General features: G+C 37.5%; 1 protein-coding gene across 1 annotated transcript; it reads right to left on the minus strand.

Moving 5' to 3' along the window:
- Nucleotides 1-694: 694 nt before the first annotated feature.
- fam110d (family with sequence similarity 110 member D) lies at nt 695-17,807 on the minus strand. The gene is made up of 2 exons (XM_084089844.1): nt 17,708-17,807; nt 695-4,586 (listed from the first exon to the last, which is right to left on the minus strand). Exon 2 carries the CDS (start codon nt 3,941-3,943, stop codon nt 2,660-2,662), a length of 1,284 nt encoding a protein of 427 aa, XP_083945970.1. The 5' UTR covers nt 3,944-4,586; nt 17,708-17,807; the 3' UTR covers nt 695-2,659.
- Nucleotides 17,808-18,155: the final 348 nt, after the last annotated feature.

Raw genomic sequence — 18,155 nt, forward strand, 5'->3', positions numbered from 1 at the left:
TTACACACTCATCTGGTGTGGGAAATATGACACAACCCATGCAGGCTTTTGTCTGTGATACTGAATAATGATTTAAAATATTAATCTTACAGACTGCACTTACCAAGAGCAATTTCTACCATTCAAAAGTCTGAGGTCAATAAGATTTTTTAATTTTTTTTAAAGAAATTAATATTTTTATTTTAAAATGATCAAAAAGTGACAATAAAAAAGTCATGTTACCAAAAAAAAAAGAAAAAGATCTATTCAATCCTGTTCTTTTGAACCACCTATTCATCAGAGAATCCTGAATATTTTTTTTTATCACGGTGCTCAAAAATATATATGTTTTCAGCATTGATAATAAGAAATGTTTCTTGAGCAGCAAACCACATAGTATTATAATGATTTCTGTAGGATCATGTGACACTGAAGACTGGAGTAATGATGTTGCTTAAATTCAATTTTGATCGCAGAAATAAATTACATTTTAAAACATTCAAATAAAAGTTATTTTAAATAGTAATAATATTTTACAATATTACTGTTTTACTGTATTTTTGATGCAGCCTTGATAAGCATAAGAGAGTACTTAAAAACAAACATTCCTATTTTATGTAGACATTGGAAATCTATCTTAAAATTCCCAGATATTTCCAGGTTTACCCACTATACAACATAATTATCAAACACAAAACACAACCAGCTACAGTCATTCAGAAATAGGACTTTATTTGAATTTGATCTGTAATATCTCTTTAGGTTGAAATCTAAATTCTTCTTTATAGACACATATACAAACTTACATGGAGTGTAAACATACATGCAAGAGAGAGATTTTGGGTGCTCGGGAACACTGAATGCATCTTGGACGTTGGGGATGAAAAAGTGTAGGAATTCTGAAAGGAAAGATCACAGTTGTTTCTCTGCCGGCCGCAGTCTGACCTGTGCATGCCGCAGCGGACCTTTGCTTCATTTATCAGTGGGTTTCATAGAGACTGATTCATTACCACAAAGGAGAATCAGTGTCTGATTGATGTTTAGATGGGGAGGTGTGTTCAAAGGTCTCCCTCAATATGAGAACACATCGGCATCTCCCACATTGGGAGTGAAAGTTCGCCCGTCTGATCTCTTGCTGTCATGTCTTCCTCTGCTTTGCTAAAATTGAACTTTACTGAACTTTTGTGAGTTTAACACCAAATCAGCGTAACCAAGTGCATATTGAAGACTGCATTGCCACAGGAACGGTCATTTGCATTAAAAATATGCTTTTCCTTGAGTCAAATGTGCAACCAACCATGATTTATCATCACAGTAATCAAAGTAACACTAATATTTACCAAACACGGGAATGAAATTGAGCAATTTAGGGGCAAAATAATGGCCGTTCAAAACCCTAGTGAGCTGCTTATCTAGTGAGATTGCCTTTTATTTTAGGTCTCCCTTAATAATGAATATTTGGAGCTACCTTGCTGTTTAGAGCAAAAAGACAATGCTTTGTAAAAAGAGTTTTTGCAAAAAATGCATCCTTCCCAAATAGGGCAATTGCATTTGGATTAGAACAGGGGGAAAATCTAATCTAACCTAAATATATAGTGTTCTGTACTGAAAATTATTGATAAAAAATATGCCATTTCACCCAGTATTTACTAACTCTTTAGATTAGCAACATGTTGATGTCAAACTCTGTGAGCATGATTCTCTCTAAGCAGCTCGATAAGGTTTGGAAACATATCGTACATCAGTTCACAGCACATTTCTTTGGCATAAGTTAATGAAACTCAAAATCAGGTTGTTTTTAAGGCCCTGCATATTTATTTGCACACACTCAGACAGTGTTAAAAATACGTATCATAGCAGTATATATAGCTCTCGCTCCGTCTCTCTTTCTCCAAATCAGTGCATTAATATCCCCACAGGGGTGCTCTGTGTGTTTGTTCCAACGCCTGCGTTAAAGGAAAAAAGGCAACACAGAAACTAAACTGGGACATTTGGGAAATGAGGTACACATGGTTCATTTAACACTCATGCATTGGGTTTCCCAGCCCCAGAAAAAAGCTTAGTGGTTTTCAATGTTAAATTATTCATCAGATGACATGTTCTTTAAGTTACGCTCAACAAATAATTGTTTCTGAACTGAAGTAACAGGACGGACTCATGTCTTTCTATATACAGAGAACAAGAGATGACACCACTATCGCCCCTATACCCTTATACAGTGCACTAAAAGATCAGAAACCATAGTGGACATTATTGAGTGTACTCATTCAATCCCATAATGCACTGCAATAAGTGTACAACCGATATACACTCAACAGCTAAAGAATAGCCATGCAATGTGAGAGTGAGTCTTGCCAGAAGTTGGCGTCCACAGCAAAATTCGTTTACTTGTTTTCATTTAATCCCTTTAAGTGGACTATATTAGTAAACTAATGTATGGAATAGTGAATGAGGGTATAAGGGGGCGATTTCGGACATAACCACAGTGTAAGTCGTGACAAGAAGTGTCGGTTTGCAGCTTCATGTGTGACTGACACAAAGTAATATAAATGTTCTCATAATGGCTGTGAAAAGCAAAACAAATCTCTTAAATACAAATGTCCCACATGAAATAAATACAGCACAGTTTTCCGTATTGGAACACGGCTCCAAAAAAGTTTCAGTTCAGTTCCCATGATAATCAAACAGTAGACTCTTTAGGACCCTCTTGGGCCGCGTTCCTGCAGCCGTAGAGCCACTTTATGACCCGTGCATTTCTCTCAATAATTGAGACACCTGTAGGGATCTGCTCTGCCAGTTCCTCCTGGAAAAGCCCTTCCCCGGAGTGTCGGGAAAACTCACTGGGCTCCGAGCCGCCGCCTCCGACGCTCCTCAGTAGCAGCGAGAGCGTGTCGATTGAACTGGCCCCTTTTAGAAAGTTCTCCGGTCCGAGCCTCTCCACCAAATCGAAGTCCAATCCACAGTAGTCGAAGAAGCGTTCCTGCTCGGACATGGCTAGCGAGCAGCGTAGTCGTAATTCTGACTTGGACCGTTTCAAATCGGCCCGTATCCGAGGAATGACGGGCTTCCATGGATCCATGTCGTTATTGTTGGAGTTGCCCATGCTGTTTCGTATACTGTTGATCTTAGATAGCTTCTCTTGAAAACCAGAGTTGTTGTTTTGTGTCTCTGGCGTCGAGTGCTCTTGCTCAGATTTGCTCGATCGTCTGGTCTCGTTTCCACCGTCGACAGTGACTTTGTCATTGGACCAGGACATTCGCGAATCCCCGTCTCGAGAGGAAGACGCCTTCTCTTCATTTATCACCAATTTTTGAGCCTCGTTCCGGCTGTTCTTTTCACGCATGGATCCCTGGAAGAGCCGTCGCACGAAACTGTAGCCCTTGACCTCCACATTGGTGTTGCCGTTTTCGCCACCACTGCTGGGACTCCTGCACTCTTTCTTCTGTCTGTAAATGACCAGGGAGTCGGGACGCAGCATGCGCTTGCCGTTACTCCTGCGCATTATTGGAGCGCTATGTGGGGCGACTAATGGAGCAGTGATTGGCGTTCTTGGGGAAGGTACAGGAGGCTTATTTGCATTGTTGCGATTGTTGGTTTCCACATCAGTTTCATTCTGACAGTTCTCTTTCCTGGAGTCATCCTCATTTTCATCCCTCACGAACTGCGGTGCAGAGAAAGGCGCCATTGGATTTCGAGGTGGGAGAACGGGAGTTGAAGGAGTTGACACAGTGAAGTTTCGACGGGGCACCGGTGGAGGGGTTGCACAGGGCACTAATACGGGCTCCTGCTTGGTGTTTATGACCTGTTGACTCTTGACGTACTTCGCCTTGTCTGCTTCCAGCCGCTCTACAGCGCTAATGGACCGACCCCTGCTTCCGGCATCCATCTGCCTGCGAAGGTAATCCGGCCCCTTGTTTAGGAGTCGCAGCGGAGAAGGTGAACCAACGGGAGTTAAGGGCTTCATTTTAGAGTTCTGGAAAAATGCATCCAAACAGAAAGGACAAAGCAATTGCTTTGCCCTACAAAGAGAAGGAAACCCTCTTGGAAACTACAGTTTCAATGCTTCTTCAAGATCTGACGCGTCTCAGAATGGTAGCAGGATTTTTATCCATTTATAGGATCCCTATGAATGTAGATTTTTCGGCATTTTGAGAATCTGAGAGGTTTAAGCGACAGAGTTGGCTGTTGGGCTTTGCTATATTTAGTCTCTTTACTGGGCGCTTTTGGGAAAGGGACAAATCTCCATGCAGTATTTACACAGGCATTGGCATGAGGAAATCCTTTTTCTGCAATCCAAAATCTCAAATCCCAAATGAGATGTTCCCTTCACCACAGAGTATCAGAAATAGCCGTCGATGTTCGCTTTCCCCCTCTTGTTTGGTCCTTTTTAACTTCCTCTCTTCTGTTGATCTTTTCAGAGAAGGTCGTCTTGGGGGAAGAGAGCTAATGAGCTTGATTATTTGCTTTTTGATAGCCGTCTAAGGTCTTTGGGTTGGGCTCCTATTGTCCTGCGACGTTACGGTTGGGTTGACCTATACAGCTGGCACCGGGGCACTTCAGAATTTGATAGACAGAGGTCCTGTGCTTCTCCCTCTATACCTGGAGCTCTGTGAAAACAAAAACGGTAGAGACACAGTTCAGTCTTTTTGCATTTCTCAAGGGAGATCTAATCTCCCAAGGCGTAGGCCATATGGCAGTGTGGATAGAAGTCCCTGTAGCTTTTTGTGATCCGGTGCAGTTGGCAGAAATGCATGTCTGGGGTCACAGGCAGTGCCATTAGCTCATGCATGGACTGAGTTGACATCCCAATGCTTGAACTAGTCCTAAATAACCGTTCACTCGTACAAATGTGCTGTCCTGCTCTGAATGAATATGCATAATGCATGAACTACACAGTGAAGTCTGGATTGACATTATAATTTTGCTAGTGGAATTTTACCCTCAGATGCATTTAGAAAGTCTATTAAAGGAAACTGTGACCATGTGCATACAGACTGCAGAGGTAATGGCCTTCACCATCAGCATTAGCTTAACCCACATGCCACATTTGCATTCCTTAAGGGCTTTGCTAAATAATGCATGACTGCGTCCATATTTTGTAGACCCCAAATTTCCTTTAAAGACGTAGTGGGACCATTTACTGTATTTAATTTTGAACACACTGCAGTGGCTTTTACAACTCTACAAAACTCTGCATGGTTTTACTGCTTACTAATAGAACAGCAGAATATGATTGCAAAGCAAGAATTTTAGCTTAAAACAATTTTGATTGCATGGTTGGTTCTGAAAGGGAAGACATTCAAAACATGATGCATCAAAGTGCTATTTTTGTACACCCTTGAAGGAAAAAAAAACAGAATTTTCAAGTGAATATGCCCCTGTGACCTAGTAAACGGGAAGAACTGCAGAACTCTCTTTGTTTGCCAGTTTCACTATGAAGAGTAGTCATTTACTGCAACTAAAAACAGGTGTGCGCTGTTAAATTGCGAGCTCTATTTTTTCAGTATTCAGACTTAGTGAAAAAAAAAAAAAAAAGGAAATCCACTACAAAGACAAAAATCTGAAGGAGAAAAAATCCCTAAGATAAAAGAAAGCTCATGCACTTAAGATGACTTTCTACCCTATAAATATAGCACTTCTCATGTACCTCGAACTCCCCCCCTCTGAAGCCCTTCGCTATAAATCCAGTCAAAAGGGGAACTGCAACATTTTCCAGATGTCAGACAGTCCCGGGAAAAGCGGCCATTGTTTGGGAAAGTTCCGGGAAAGAATTCTGAACAGGTGTTGAGCATGAGATGGATCTGGATTCAGGGACTTTCAGAAAGTGTTGAGCAACAGGGTGTCCAAACCCAGAAAACGGCCCTCGTTTAGCCATTTGGGATGAGAAATACGGCTACAACAGCCTCAATATTTTTCACCCTTTGGATTTTATGATATTCAAATATATGTTTGCTCTGAAATGGCTTAAAACAGATTTTATTAGATGAACCATCAGTCAATTAGACACAAAATGTTTAACGCAAAAAAGTTTTTACAAAAATCTAAACTGACTTTTCATTTATATGCAATGCATAATAATAAACAGCAATATCTTCCATTTTATATATATATATATATATATATATATATATATATATATATATATATATATATATAATATAAACATCCTAATACTGTGACAACAGGGCACATTTTTAAGTGTTGATTCAAATGAATCACTGAAACAAAGTTTTGAACTAAATCATTAAAACAGACATTTTAATCAATTCATGGAAATTAATATTACTTACTAACTTTACTGTTCTTGCTATGAGACACAATTAAAACATGTCTTAAAACTCATACTTACAAGCCAAAAGATTGTGAGATACATTGTGAATATTAGATATGATGCTCAGCCCATTGTGAGTTGCGCATGATAAATCATCAGAATAACCCGTCAGGTTCATGTAATTGAAATATGGTGCACATGCACAAACTACCACACAGTAGTGTGTTTCTTAACTATCACACACTATTATTAGTCGTATCTACATCACTCTGCACTCAAGGCCATTATTGGCTTGTAGATGCATTACATCATTAATATAGATCTTTCCAAACCAGCGTTAAAGCTATTTGAATGCTGGATCGTCGTGTTTAGGATGGAAACGGGGCTAATGATAGCCGAGCAGAGGCTTAAATTAAAACATGCTCTGAGAGATTTACTGACTGATAGAATAAATCTCTGGGAAATTCTCCTTCAGGCACCAAACATCCCCAGAACAGGGCCTAACAATGCACTTATTATAACAAAACTCTTAATATGTAGGTTCAGCGAGTCATGTGAGCTGATTCAAAGAAGAAATTAGAGGTCTGACTGATTCACACACACTGCGATTGATCCAATATGAATCATTTCAATTGATTCATAAAAATAAAAAAAAACAATCAGCCTATTTGTTCATGAACTGGACATTCAAATCTCAAGCTCATAACTCACCAAAACCTAAACAAACCTAAAAAAAAGTGTGAGACTAACTGAAAATATGTAAATAAAGTAAGCTGCAGGATTTTGAACATTTAAAGAAAAGTTTCTGTTTACAGAAGGTCAAGACATTACAGTTCACACCATCATCACCCAGAGCGTCTGCTCCTTCACAATGGCCTCTATTACTCTCTAAAGAGGCACATTAGTGACATGAAACTTGGTCTGTGAGCCTCTCTCTTTTGAGGGCTGAACTGCGCCGGTAATAGCAGCGGCTCGGCTCGCAACGGCTTGTAATTAACCTCTGCTAATCCAGCCTCCTCTCATCTCAATGGCTTTCAGTGAAGCTGGTGGGCAGGTCGTCTGCCAGCAGGGGTGGTGAAAGCAGACGACCAACAAGGTCAAAGAGAAACCAGATGTTTTCTGTCAAGCTGCATCTAAGCTATGATCTACTTAAGACTTCACACAAAGTAGGAACACAACCATAAAAGGCCTCGTTTCTGGTTGAATATCCTGAAATGTGTTGTATTATGGAAGGGAAATGATTCACAAACTGTTTAATGATTAAAGTTGTATGTGTTGTTTGGTACAGTTTGCTGCAAACCAAACCTTAAATGGTGTTCATGATATATAGGGCTGCTTGATTATGGCAAAAACAATCTATATATTATTCCAAATATTATTTAGGCTTATTATTATTATTATATAAAAAGGAACTGTTTATGTTTAATAAAAAAATATATATTTTAGAATCATTGAGATACTATTATAGTTTTATTTTTTCAATTGGTTAGCATTTTTCTATTTTTATGTGAAAATTGTAGTAAAAATAGTGTTATTGTAATTTTAGCAGGTAATTTTTGGTTTAGTTATTTTAATACATAAATTTAGTTATTGTACATCAAAAAATAAGAAATAATAAAATAATATGTTTAAGATATTTCAAGTAACAAAAATGTTTTTTAGTGGGTTTTAGTTAACTATAATAACTCTGAAAATAATATTAATAATAAAAAAAATAAAAAAAAAATTTTTTGTCCAACAGAAAATATTCAATTCAGGAATTGAAAACCGGTAAATATTCAAGTCAATGTCTGTATGAATAACATTTTAATGTTTTGGGAATAATGTAATAGTTCCAGACAATAAAACAAGCCCCTGTTATGAATATCAATTGAAAGATATAGCATCCATTTTGCATCCAGATATAGCATCCAGTTGATAAAACTTTAAAGCTTGTAATCAAAAGCATCCACAAACGTGTCTGTCCCACTCAGTCTGAGCAGCCCAATTACACATAAATGTCCCGTGTTGGATATAAAACTACAAAAGCTTCAGTCAGGACGTCCATCACAGACCAAATCCTGCATTATTTATGGGTGTAGACAAAAGCCCCCTCTGGCTCTGGAGATGAGATGCTGAACCGAACGCCGTGGCTCATTAGTAAGAAAAACAGGGCGAAAGAAAACACATGACAATAAAACTGAACACACACAAACACTCTTAACAACACAAAGGCAGAGCTAGCATATATATCTCCTCACTCTTGAGAGCCATTATGTAGCTGATGTATGATGGGTGGGGTGATGGACTGGTGTACGGGCCACAGGAGGGTCACAAGGGAGCTCTTTAAAACATAACAGACCCCCCTAAACCCTCTCCAAATGATGTGGTGGACACTTAACTGACCCCATTGTCATTCAAACGTGACCAATGCGAGTCGCTGGATTGCCGGAGACTTCCATGGGCTTGTCAAATGATCAGTGTTTACACCTGGTATTAACACCCGTCTCGGCTGATCCGATCACAGTCGCGGTGAATGCAGGTGTGAACGGGCTCTGGAACGTTCTGCGATGCAGTCGCTCAAACTTAATTTAGAGCAGTGTTAGTTTAGTTGGAAGCCAAAAGCTTAATTGAAAATAAAACAGACGTACTATACTTCCGTAATCTTATCTAACATATGTCAGACATTTCAATGAGAAAAATAATTGGATAATGAAAAGAGTGTAACGTTATTTGATTATAATTATGAAGACTTATTATTTTCATTGGAACAAATATTAACTTTTTTTCTTTCTTTTTTTATTCCAAAGAAAAAAAACACTCATTTTTATTTTACTTTTAGTTATTTTAGTATATCAAGTTAAACTAAATGAAAACAATAAATGTTGCTTTTGGTAACTAGCTGAAATAAAATAAGAAATGATAATGCGATGCATAATAATAAACTATTAATGATTTTTTTTTAATGGTTTGTTTTTAGTTAACTAATAACTCTGATTCTGAGGTTGTGAGAAACATTTGCCAGGCGAATCTCATAAAGCCATCAGGAATATATTTCATCTCAAAAGCCATAAAAAAAGAAAAAAAAGAAGAAGAAAAAATCCTAAAAATACTTAATTTTCTTTTTGCACAGTATAATTTCATGTAAATTAATAAAATTATCATAAATTAAACTTAAAGCACCTACTTTAACTTTTCATAAAAAAATTTAACAAGTTTTCATTACTGTAAAAAAAACATAATTCCCATTAAATGTAAATTCAAAGTTAAAATGTAAATGTGTTCTAAACAACAACAACAAAAGGTGGTTTATTGACGTATAAATTAACCATTGAGCTAAAACACAGTTTTAAAAGAACTGATTGATACATTTGGAGAAGTGTGTACATATATACATTCATATCTATAAACTGTTTCTTTGGTCTTTTAACTCAAAATGTCTTCCTGCGATTCGCTAAATCATTAACACGGAACTGAGCAATGATTCAAAGCTGAATGTGAATGTGTGAATGAATTCATGTAGTTCTCAGGCTTATCTATTTAGACGCTCACACCTGGGGAAAATCGATTTAAGATAAACACTACTGTAAAAATACACGTGTAGGAAAAACCTGCCCCTGTTATCTGTTCAACATGCTCTCCTTCTGCAGACGTTTCCGCTCTTTATCACATTCACTTGCTTTAATTAGTCGTCTTTTCTCATACTTGTGACTTACTCAAAATGTAGTAAGCAAAACCACAACAAGCAAAATGTAGGTTCTCATGGTCATTTACCATTCTCACTTTGACCCTTATTTAAACAATGTTTTGCTACTGCAAATTTAAGGCTGCTTTATGCAAGCGACACCCAAGATCATGGGCTTTTCATTCAGGGAATGCATGAACTGATCAAATGTACATCATGGATGTCACTTTGGATGCAAGGCTCTGCTAAATGCATAAACGCAAATGTCATTTTGCACATAATCTCCACTACATGCCGTCTGTCGTCTGATTGATAGTCCATACATTTTTTTTTTTTTTTTACCAAGTAAAAGTTATTTTAGTTTAATTGTAAAAACGTTCACCATCAGGTCGTGGTTCACATGTATTTTTGCTGTGAAAGGAACATGGCGACTTTTTGGGACTTAAGCTTATTCACCGTATCTTCTATCTTCTATCCTCTAACTTCGCCTTCTGAGAATATAGTTCCCAGTATGTATACGGTTAGAAGATGGCTGTGTCTCATGTGACCTTGTTATTTGTACTATACAAATCACAACATGTAAATAGGAAAATGTTGGCGTTATTTTGTCACTTATTGGGAGCAGTATGCTAACTGGAGCCATTTACCTCCAGTCTTTGTGCTAAGCTAGGCTAGCGGTGGGTGCGTCAGACAGAGTTACGGCACGCACGGAGATGAGAAGGGTATGTATGGACTTATCTAACTCTGGGGGATACGGTGAATAAGCTAAAGCAACTTAGATTTACTTGATTATACATATATTTTTAGAAAAATCTGTGAGTATCAAATATCATCAGACTTTTAAGGAAGGCTTTTGTTTTTCCCTCCATATTCTCAGTATATAAATACTATATGAGCCATAAAGTCTGATCAATACCAAATATGATGCAAAACATAAACATGCAAACTTTTGGGTTTAAATATTTTGTCTAAAGGTTCAATAACTGTTCCAATCCATTCTGACTATTATCTGTATATCAGGCATTACAGGGTTAAGATGTTGTGTAAAGGCGTTAACACATCACATCATTGGACTTTACCCTATTTTTCCATTAGTTATGTCATAAACCGCTTTGGTTCCTTCTTTATGCCAAAGATATGCCTGATAAATTTCCCCAGTATAAAACAAAAAACTCTACAACACAAAGTATCCTCCTCTGAATCTTCAATAGATGCATGAGACCTGGACTCCATCCATGGCTCAGTGCCGGAAGCTTAAGGCAGGAAGAGAAGGAGTTGCCTTGAGCCATGAGTGAGGTGCTAAAGGTTGTGCATGTCTATTATAGCCGAGGAAAAACACAAAGCGGCATGGAAATGTCTTGCTTTTCCTGAGAAAAAAACACACGTCTTGTGTGTGCAATGAAAGGAAAGGCGAGGTTTTGAATAGGGCTGCATTATATTGAAATGAAAGAGATTTTTTGTATTCTATTGTATTTTGTAATTTGTTCTTCACCGGATGACTTGAATAGCTCTATTTGGAAATAATTCAACATTCTAGAATGATTTTGTTGGGAGATTTTAATAAAAAGAGCCAAAAATTAAAACGTTTTTGAGAACAATTGGGGTGTTTAAACTTGGGTTTACTCTTAACAAGATCCAACTCAAACCATTAAGTTAACCATTGAGTTTTTTATTTTTTATTCTCTTTCCATTTGAGTTTTTATAGGCTACATTCACACTGCTTTTGATCAATTCAACATGACTGAAAAAATATAATTATTATGATTTTATTGTGATGTTGTTAAATGCATTAAATAAGAAATATATTTTTTATAATACTATTGTACTGTAAAATAAAAAATGGAGTAATATTTATTTTTTTTACTGTAAAATTACAATACTAATATTTACATCTTAACTTCTTCATTTTCAAACGTATACAGTCATGCTTTTATTTTGCCAGCAAATAAATAAATGCGCTGCCGGTTTGGTGTATGTTCGTTCACACATGTGCTGACAGCGTCTCAGAATGAATGAAACAAAAAAAATGTATCATTAATTACATGCATGTAAATGATGCACTTCACTCTGAAACCACATATATTCACTTAATCAAATCACAGCCTGTATGAATTGAGATTGAGAATCGCACTCAATTTTATTTTGATATATCATCCAGCCCTAGTTAAGAACTTCTGAGGTTCTGAGGACTAATGCATATGTATGTATTTGAGATATAGCTTATGCATACTTGTCTTTCATGTCTAAGTGAGCGATCTGTGGCTAGAATAAGCCTAGATATCGTGCTGCAAACAGGCATAACTCGAACTAGAGAGTCTCTGCACAGGACTGCTTCTGGAGATTGTCTAAATTATTAATTTCTGAATCCAATCCAAATGTTCACACTGCAGTATTGTAAATCTGCCTAATTTTACTGTGCATGTAAATTTTACACAGAGAGTTTGGTCTACTTACTGTGCCCATAACAAAGGTTTGCCGTATTGAAAAAAATCTCTAATAAAAAGCATCTGACGTGAAATACTAATTTAATATATTCTGGGCATGTAAAGGAGATGTCATCATTTGATCTACATGCAGCCTTTAAGAATCAACAAAACTGAATTTTACAGACTGTCAGTGAAGCAAAGGGCAAAAAGAGCAATTTAAACAGTATTCCAGCTAATCAAATTACATTACGGATCATGTAAAAGGTTAAGTCTTAACTTGATTGCCATGATCCAGAAAAAACTGCTCTCATGGGATAGAAGTGATCAAAGTTGTTTAGTTTATTCCTCCAGAGCCTTGTTTTCTCAGATGAATTGCCTGTATGTTTTAAACATGTTTTCACAGCGCTTGCTGACTATGCCAGACACATGTTAAAGTCACTGCAGACCCAAGTGTTAACAGCAGCGGTTCAAGCAAACGTGACTTGTGATGGGGTCACAGGGGTCATGATGGGCTGATGGGGGAGGGATCCAGTCCTCCTGTCTAACATCAAACCATCAAATGGGACACAACAATCCTGAATCCAATTTTCACTCAGTGACAACAAACTCAAAACACTACCAGTGATATTGCATCGATTACCCATTGTGACCTGAATCCAATGGCCCATTTAAACACTTAACAAATCAACAGAAAGTTGGCAGTACAAATAAGTATGGGAGAGTTCATATTTAAATAGAAGCAATAATTATCTATTCTATCAGCCTTTTCTCAACTTAGAGGAAACTTATACTTCTCAGAGGTTCCTCTTTCAGACCTCAGAAGACTTAAAGGGATAGTTCACCCAAAAATGAAAATTCTGTCATTAATTACTCACCTCATGTCGTTCCAAACCCATAAGTCTTTCGTTCATCTTCGTAACTTCTGTCCCTCCATTGACAGCTACGCAACTACGACTTTGATGCTTCAAAAAGTTCATAAAGAGATCGTAAAACTAATCCATATGAATTGTTCGCTCAGATTTCATCAAAAAGATCTTCAAATGTGTTCTGAAGATGAATAAAAAATCGAATGGGTTTGGAACGACATGAGGGTGAGTAATTAATGACAGAATGTTCATGTTTGGGTGAAATATCTCTTTTGAAACTACATGAGTAAATAATGAGTTTTAAGTTTGGGATAAATTTTTCCTCTCCTAAAAATAAAATGAAAGCCAGCTCTCAATCACTCTCAAACGCCATGTGATTCACTGCCATTTCTTCTTGCTTCGTAACCTCCACCGAACCTGTCAGCTGTCCTCTCTCATTAGCCGCTAGTCTGGCTCGTTGGTCGCAAACAGGCCCAAAGTGCCACAGAAATAGCCCCTAATCTCCCCTCCAGCCCCCCACCACATCAGCAAAGCCAGTGTCGAGTTGAGGGAAAGATCATTGGTTACCGGCCCTGTCAGAACAATGTCTTGTGAGCGTGACAAAGGACACAAGCCTCTTCATGTGTGATGAAGGATCCGCGCGGCGCTAGGTTTGATTGGACCTGGCAGGACGGCAGTGCTACCTCACCGAACCCAGGACAATTAAAGAGATGTGTGACTATGAGCGTTCCGCTCCCACAGCTGTCAGTCGGACCCAAGGGGACGTCCCGCATCGGGATTTGTCCATTTAATATTAATACTAAAGAGAGTAAATAAATCATGAAGAAAAAAAAGAAAAAAAAAAGACTAGATGACTACAGTACATAGAGAGTGAAATGCATCAGACAGCCCATAAAACACACACACATAAATATGGAATAAAAAATTAGGTAACACTTTAGTTTAGGGTCCAATTCTCACTATGAACTAGTTGCTTAATAGCATGCTTATTACTAGGATATTGGCTGTTTATTAGTATAAAGCACATATTAATGACTTATTCTGCATGACCATATTCTACATCCCTTAATCTAAATTTAACAACTACCTTAATAACTATTAATAAGCAGTAATTAGGAGTTTATTGAGGCAAAAGTCATAGTTAATAGTTAGCTCATAGTTAATAGTTATAGTTAATAGTGAGAATTGGACCCTAAACTAAAGAGTGACCAAAAATTAAATAAAAGTAATTTTGACTTTAGCTCACAATTCGCATTTCTGAGGAAAAAACTAATATATGTGAGAGATAAACAAGATAAAAAGTTACCATTTTTAATTCAGTGACGGAAACAAAGAAACCGAATTCTGAGATGTAAATGCAGAATTCAGAGGGAAAAAGTCAGATTTGCGAGATATAAACTTATTTTTGAGTTTATGGCCTGGTTTCACAGACAGGGTTTAGATTAACCCAGGATTAAGCCTTAGTTTAGGACATCTAAGAAGCTTTTATAAATGTGCCTTGAAAAGAAAACACATTACTGGCGTGCATCTTGAGACAAAACAATGACACTGACATATTTTAAGATATGCCAGTGCAAGTTGCTTTCAGTTAAAACAGCTCATACATGCATTTTAGTCTGGGACTAACTTAAACCTTGTCTGAGAAACCAGGGGTATAACTTTTAATTGCGAGATAAGTCAGATTTGTGAGGTGTACATTTTTTTATTTTAATTCCTTGGAACAAACAAACTTCCATATACCAATAAGGTGGTCACTCTAAAGAATCTGCAAGACCCTTCAGCCTCTAATTAGTAACCTGAGCTTCACACGTTTAACACGCAGCCACACATTAGTGCTACAAATGCGAAGTTTCCTTTTGGGGAAATGACTGTTTACGTGATTGCACTCGAACGGCTGAAAGAAGAGAACAACATTTGGCTTGATGGAGTTTGCGCGATAAAAAAAACAGCTGCTGCCTTTCCGTCCTGGACCCATAAAAGACATTTGCGGGATACAGTATCACAGCATTTGAGACTGATGTGGTCACACCGGGATGAGTATGTGTTTGTGGAATCTCTGAGATGGAAAAGGCCTGGGAAAAACAACTGGTCAGAAGTGTGTTCCCTACATAGGGTTCACTTCCAGTCAGTAGGGGTTTCAGTGTGGGCGATGCATCCCGGAAGCCGGAGTGGCTCCGCACTTGCATGTAATCTGAAAAAGGTCATTGCACGCGGCCCGTGGGCTTCTCTTCTGTGTTTTGAGCGTCCGCCCCAGTGGTGATCCAAGTCCTTTCGCATTTATTCATCTCAAAGTGGTTGTCAGCACCTCAGATGAGATGCAGCCAGCTAAGATCTGCTACTTTATATAGTATATAGTAAAAAATTCTAAATAATATACATATATTTATTCTTTCTTTTTATAAGTGACAATTAAAATAACACCTTAGAAGAGAGATAATTATATATATATATATATATATATATATATATATATATATATATATATATTAGAGCTTGATTAATCGTTAAAAAATTGCGATTTTCAACACCCACGTAATCTAATTCCTAAATGACAACGATTCATCTGTCTATTAAAGCTTTGAGAGAGCAGTTGTCATGAAACAGCTTCATAAACAGTCTTTTCAACCACACAGGATCATTATTTCTGTGTTACAGTAATTGAAATGATCACAGAAGTAATCACTGGGATAAAGGTTTATAGCTCTGATATGAACATTGATGTCTACGGTGATGCCTGAGGCCCGTCTCTGATAATAAAAAGCATGCATTAAAACAGGGTTGTAACTTTTGCAGTGAACTTCAGGGCATTGCATTCAGCAACACTGTAAAGAGTTTATTGTAGTTTGCCAGTTGATACTGGACCTTAATGTAGCCTACACTACAATATCTTAAAACATCTGCACAATGATAGGAAAGGCAGCAGAGGAGCATCGTAGCCCTCAGCATCATGCTGATGTTTACATATTACATGCATCTGCACATCAGACATGTGTTTATCCTATTCTGGGGCTTGGAAGACAATACACCAGTATGAAGAGACCTCACTTGTGGTTCAAGGACAGATGAAATCCCTGCGTTTGGTCTACTTTTTTGGAGTGTTTAGACTGGTTTCGAGTGGGTAATACTGCTGACCTTGCGGAAAGTTATGGTTATGTGCATGGTGTGTGCACCTAAACTAAGTAAAACCCTTTGGGAGGGGAGGGTTACGAGCATTACCCTATCCATTTACACATAACATAATGCATTAAAACCATACAAATTGAGAAAAGACTCTTAATTTAATAAAGTCTTTTGGGATTTGTCTCAATTGTATTAGGCTACTGCGTCTGGGGTTTCCAAAAAAACCCAAATGTGGTCACCTCACTTTTTTCTACCTGGAGTCTATTCTTTTGTTTAAAACTTCTACAACACCAACTCAACTCATCCTTTTACCTCTTTTGCACTGTTTAAACTTCAGGTAATAAACTTACAGAATTTCCTAGTATAGATGAGAGCAGAGGTCATACTCCATGCAGAAACAATTCCCTCTCTAAAAATGTTGTATTTAGGTCAAAATCTTGCATTTCCAAAACAACATTTTGTCAGAGTACTTTCTCAATTAATACTTTCTTTCATCTCTGTTTAATGTGTTAAACTGCGGCTCTGTTCCAAAACCAAATGAGCGCTCTTGCTGTCTACTGCCTATACACAAGCTGCTGCCTTTTAAGGCTGCATCCTGACTGACTGTATGAGTGATTTGGCACATTCTAGGCAGAACCTACAGACATGAAATACGTTCTTCATTCAATGCAGTAGATAAAGGTATGGGAATTTAGTCTCAGCTAGTCATTATTATTGCAATTCGGTTTGGTGCCGCTAGAGGCGCAGGAATTACATACCACCTTTAAGAAAAAAAATTCTTAAACACATTTTTAAATAAATACTATAACATTGAGTAAATGATAAACCAGACTAATTAAGTTATTACATTAATATTCATTCATCTGAAGAATAAATAAAAACCAACCATTTAAATGTAGCCTAATGTAAAATATGCCCATGTTCTACTTTATGCATAGCCTATGCATATTACATTAAAGCACCAAAATATTCCGTTTTCAAAACTATCAATATAATGCAATTCATGCAGATAGGCTCATTTAGGCTATATGAAAAAAAAAAAAAAAAAATCTCACCTATTAATTTATTTATCTTTCTTATTTAAACGCACAGACTCATAATTTGTATCTTCAATAGTATCCACATAAACCTCAACGAAAGCTGCAGTGACATCAATTATTTATAGAAAACAAAAATAATAATGATCCGATTCGTACATCAAACTGAACTTAGAATATTGTTAAGATCAATGACCGTTTATGTTGAATGAACACAAACTCACGACTCTGTAAATTAAAGTCGCTATAAATGCTGAATGAACATTAACATGAACAACATGTTCAACATGAACATCTTATCGGATATTTATTCACTGCTCGTACACTAATAGACTTGCGCTTACCGTGTGTCGTGATCCGTATCCACATGTGAAAGCTCTGCTAATCTCCGTTTACTGTCTAGCACGAGCTGTGTCTCATTGGTTTGTGAATCTGAACTGAATCCCGGAGGAGCGTCTGTGGCTCGTGGATGTACCGGGATCATCCCACTACGGTGGGCGGGCAGGTATGAGTGTAAACTGACCCCCAGCACAAACACGACAGCAGAGGGGGATTGTTTGGGGGGATTGACCTGCACTACAACACACAAAAGTGTTTAAACAGGTAGATTTATCTCCATATACCGGCGACAAGCATTGTCATTGCATTAGATGGAAAAAATATTATCAATTTTTCATAGTCACACTTTTTACTCTGGTGTATATTTCTCAGGATGGGTTTCACAAACCTTAAAAGCATGGACTACAAATGTGTTAACTGAACCTTTCCCTGCTGACTCCCCCACCCAACCCC

The sequence above is a fragment of the Abramis brama genome, assembly GCF_963993115.1.
Source record: "Abramis brama genome assembly, chromosome: 17".
Taxonomy (NCBI): domain Eukaryota; kingdom Metazoa; phylum Chordata; class Actinopteri; order Cypriniformes; family Leuciscidae; genus Abramis; species Abramis brama.

What these genes read in the sequence shown, in the direction of transcription:
- fam110d (XM_084089844.1), bottom strand. Translation starts at nt 3,943, where the DNA reads ATGAAGCCCTTAACTCCCGTTGGTTCACCTTCTCCGCTGCGACTCCTA.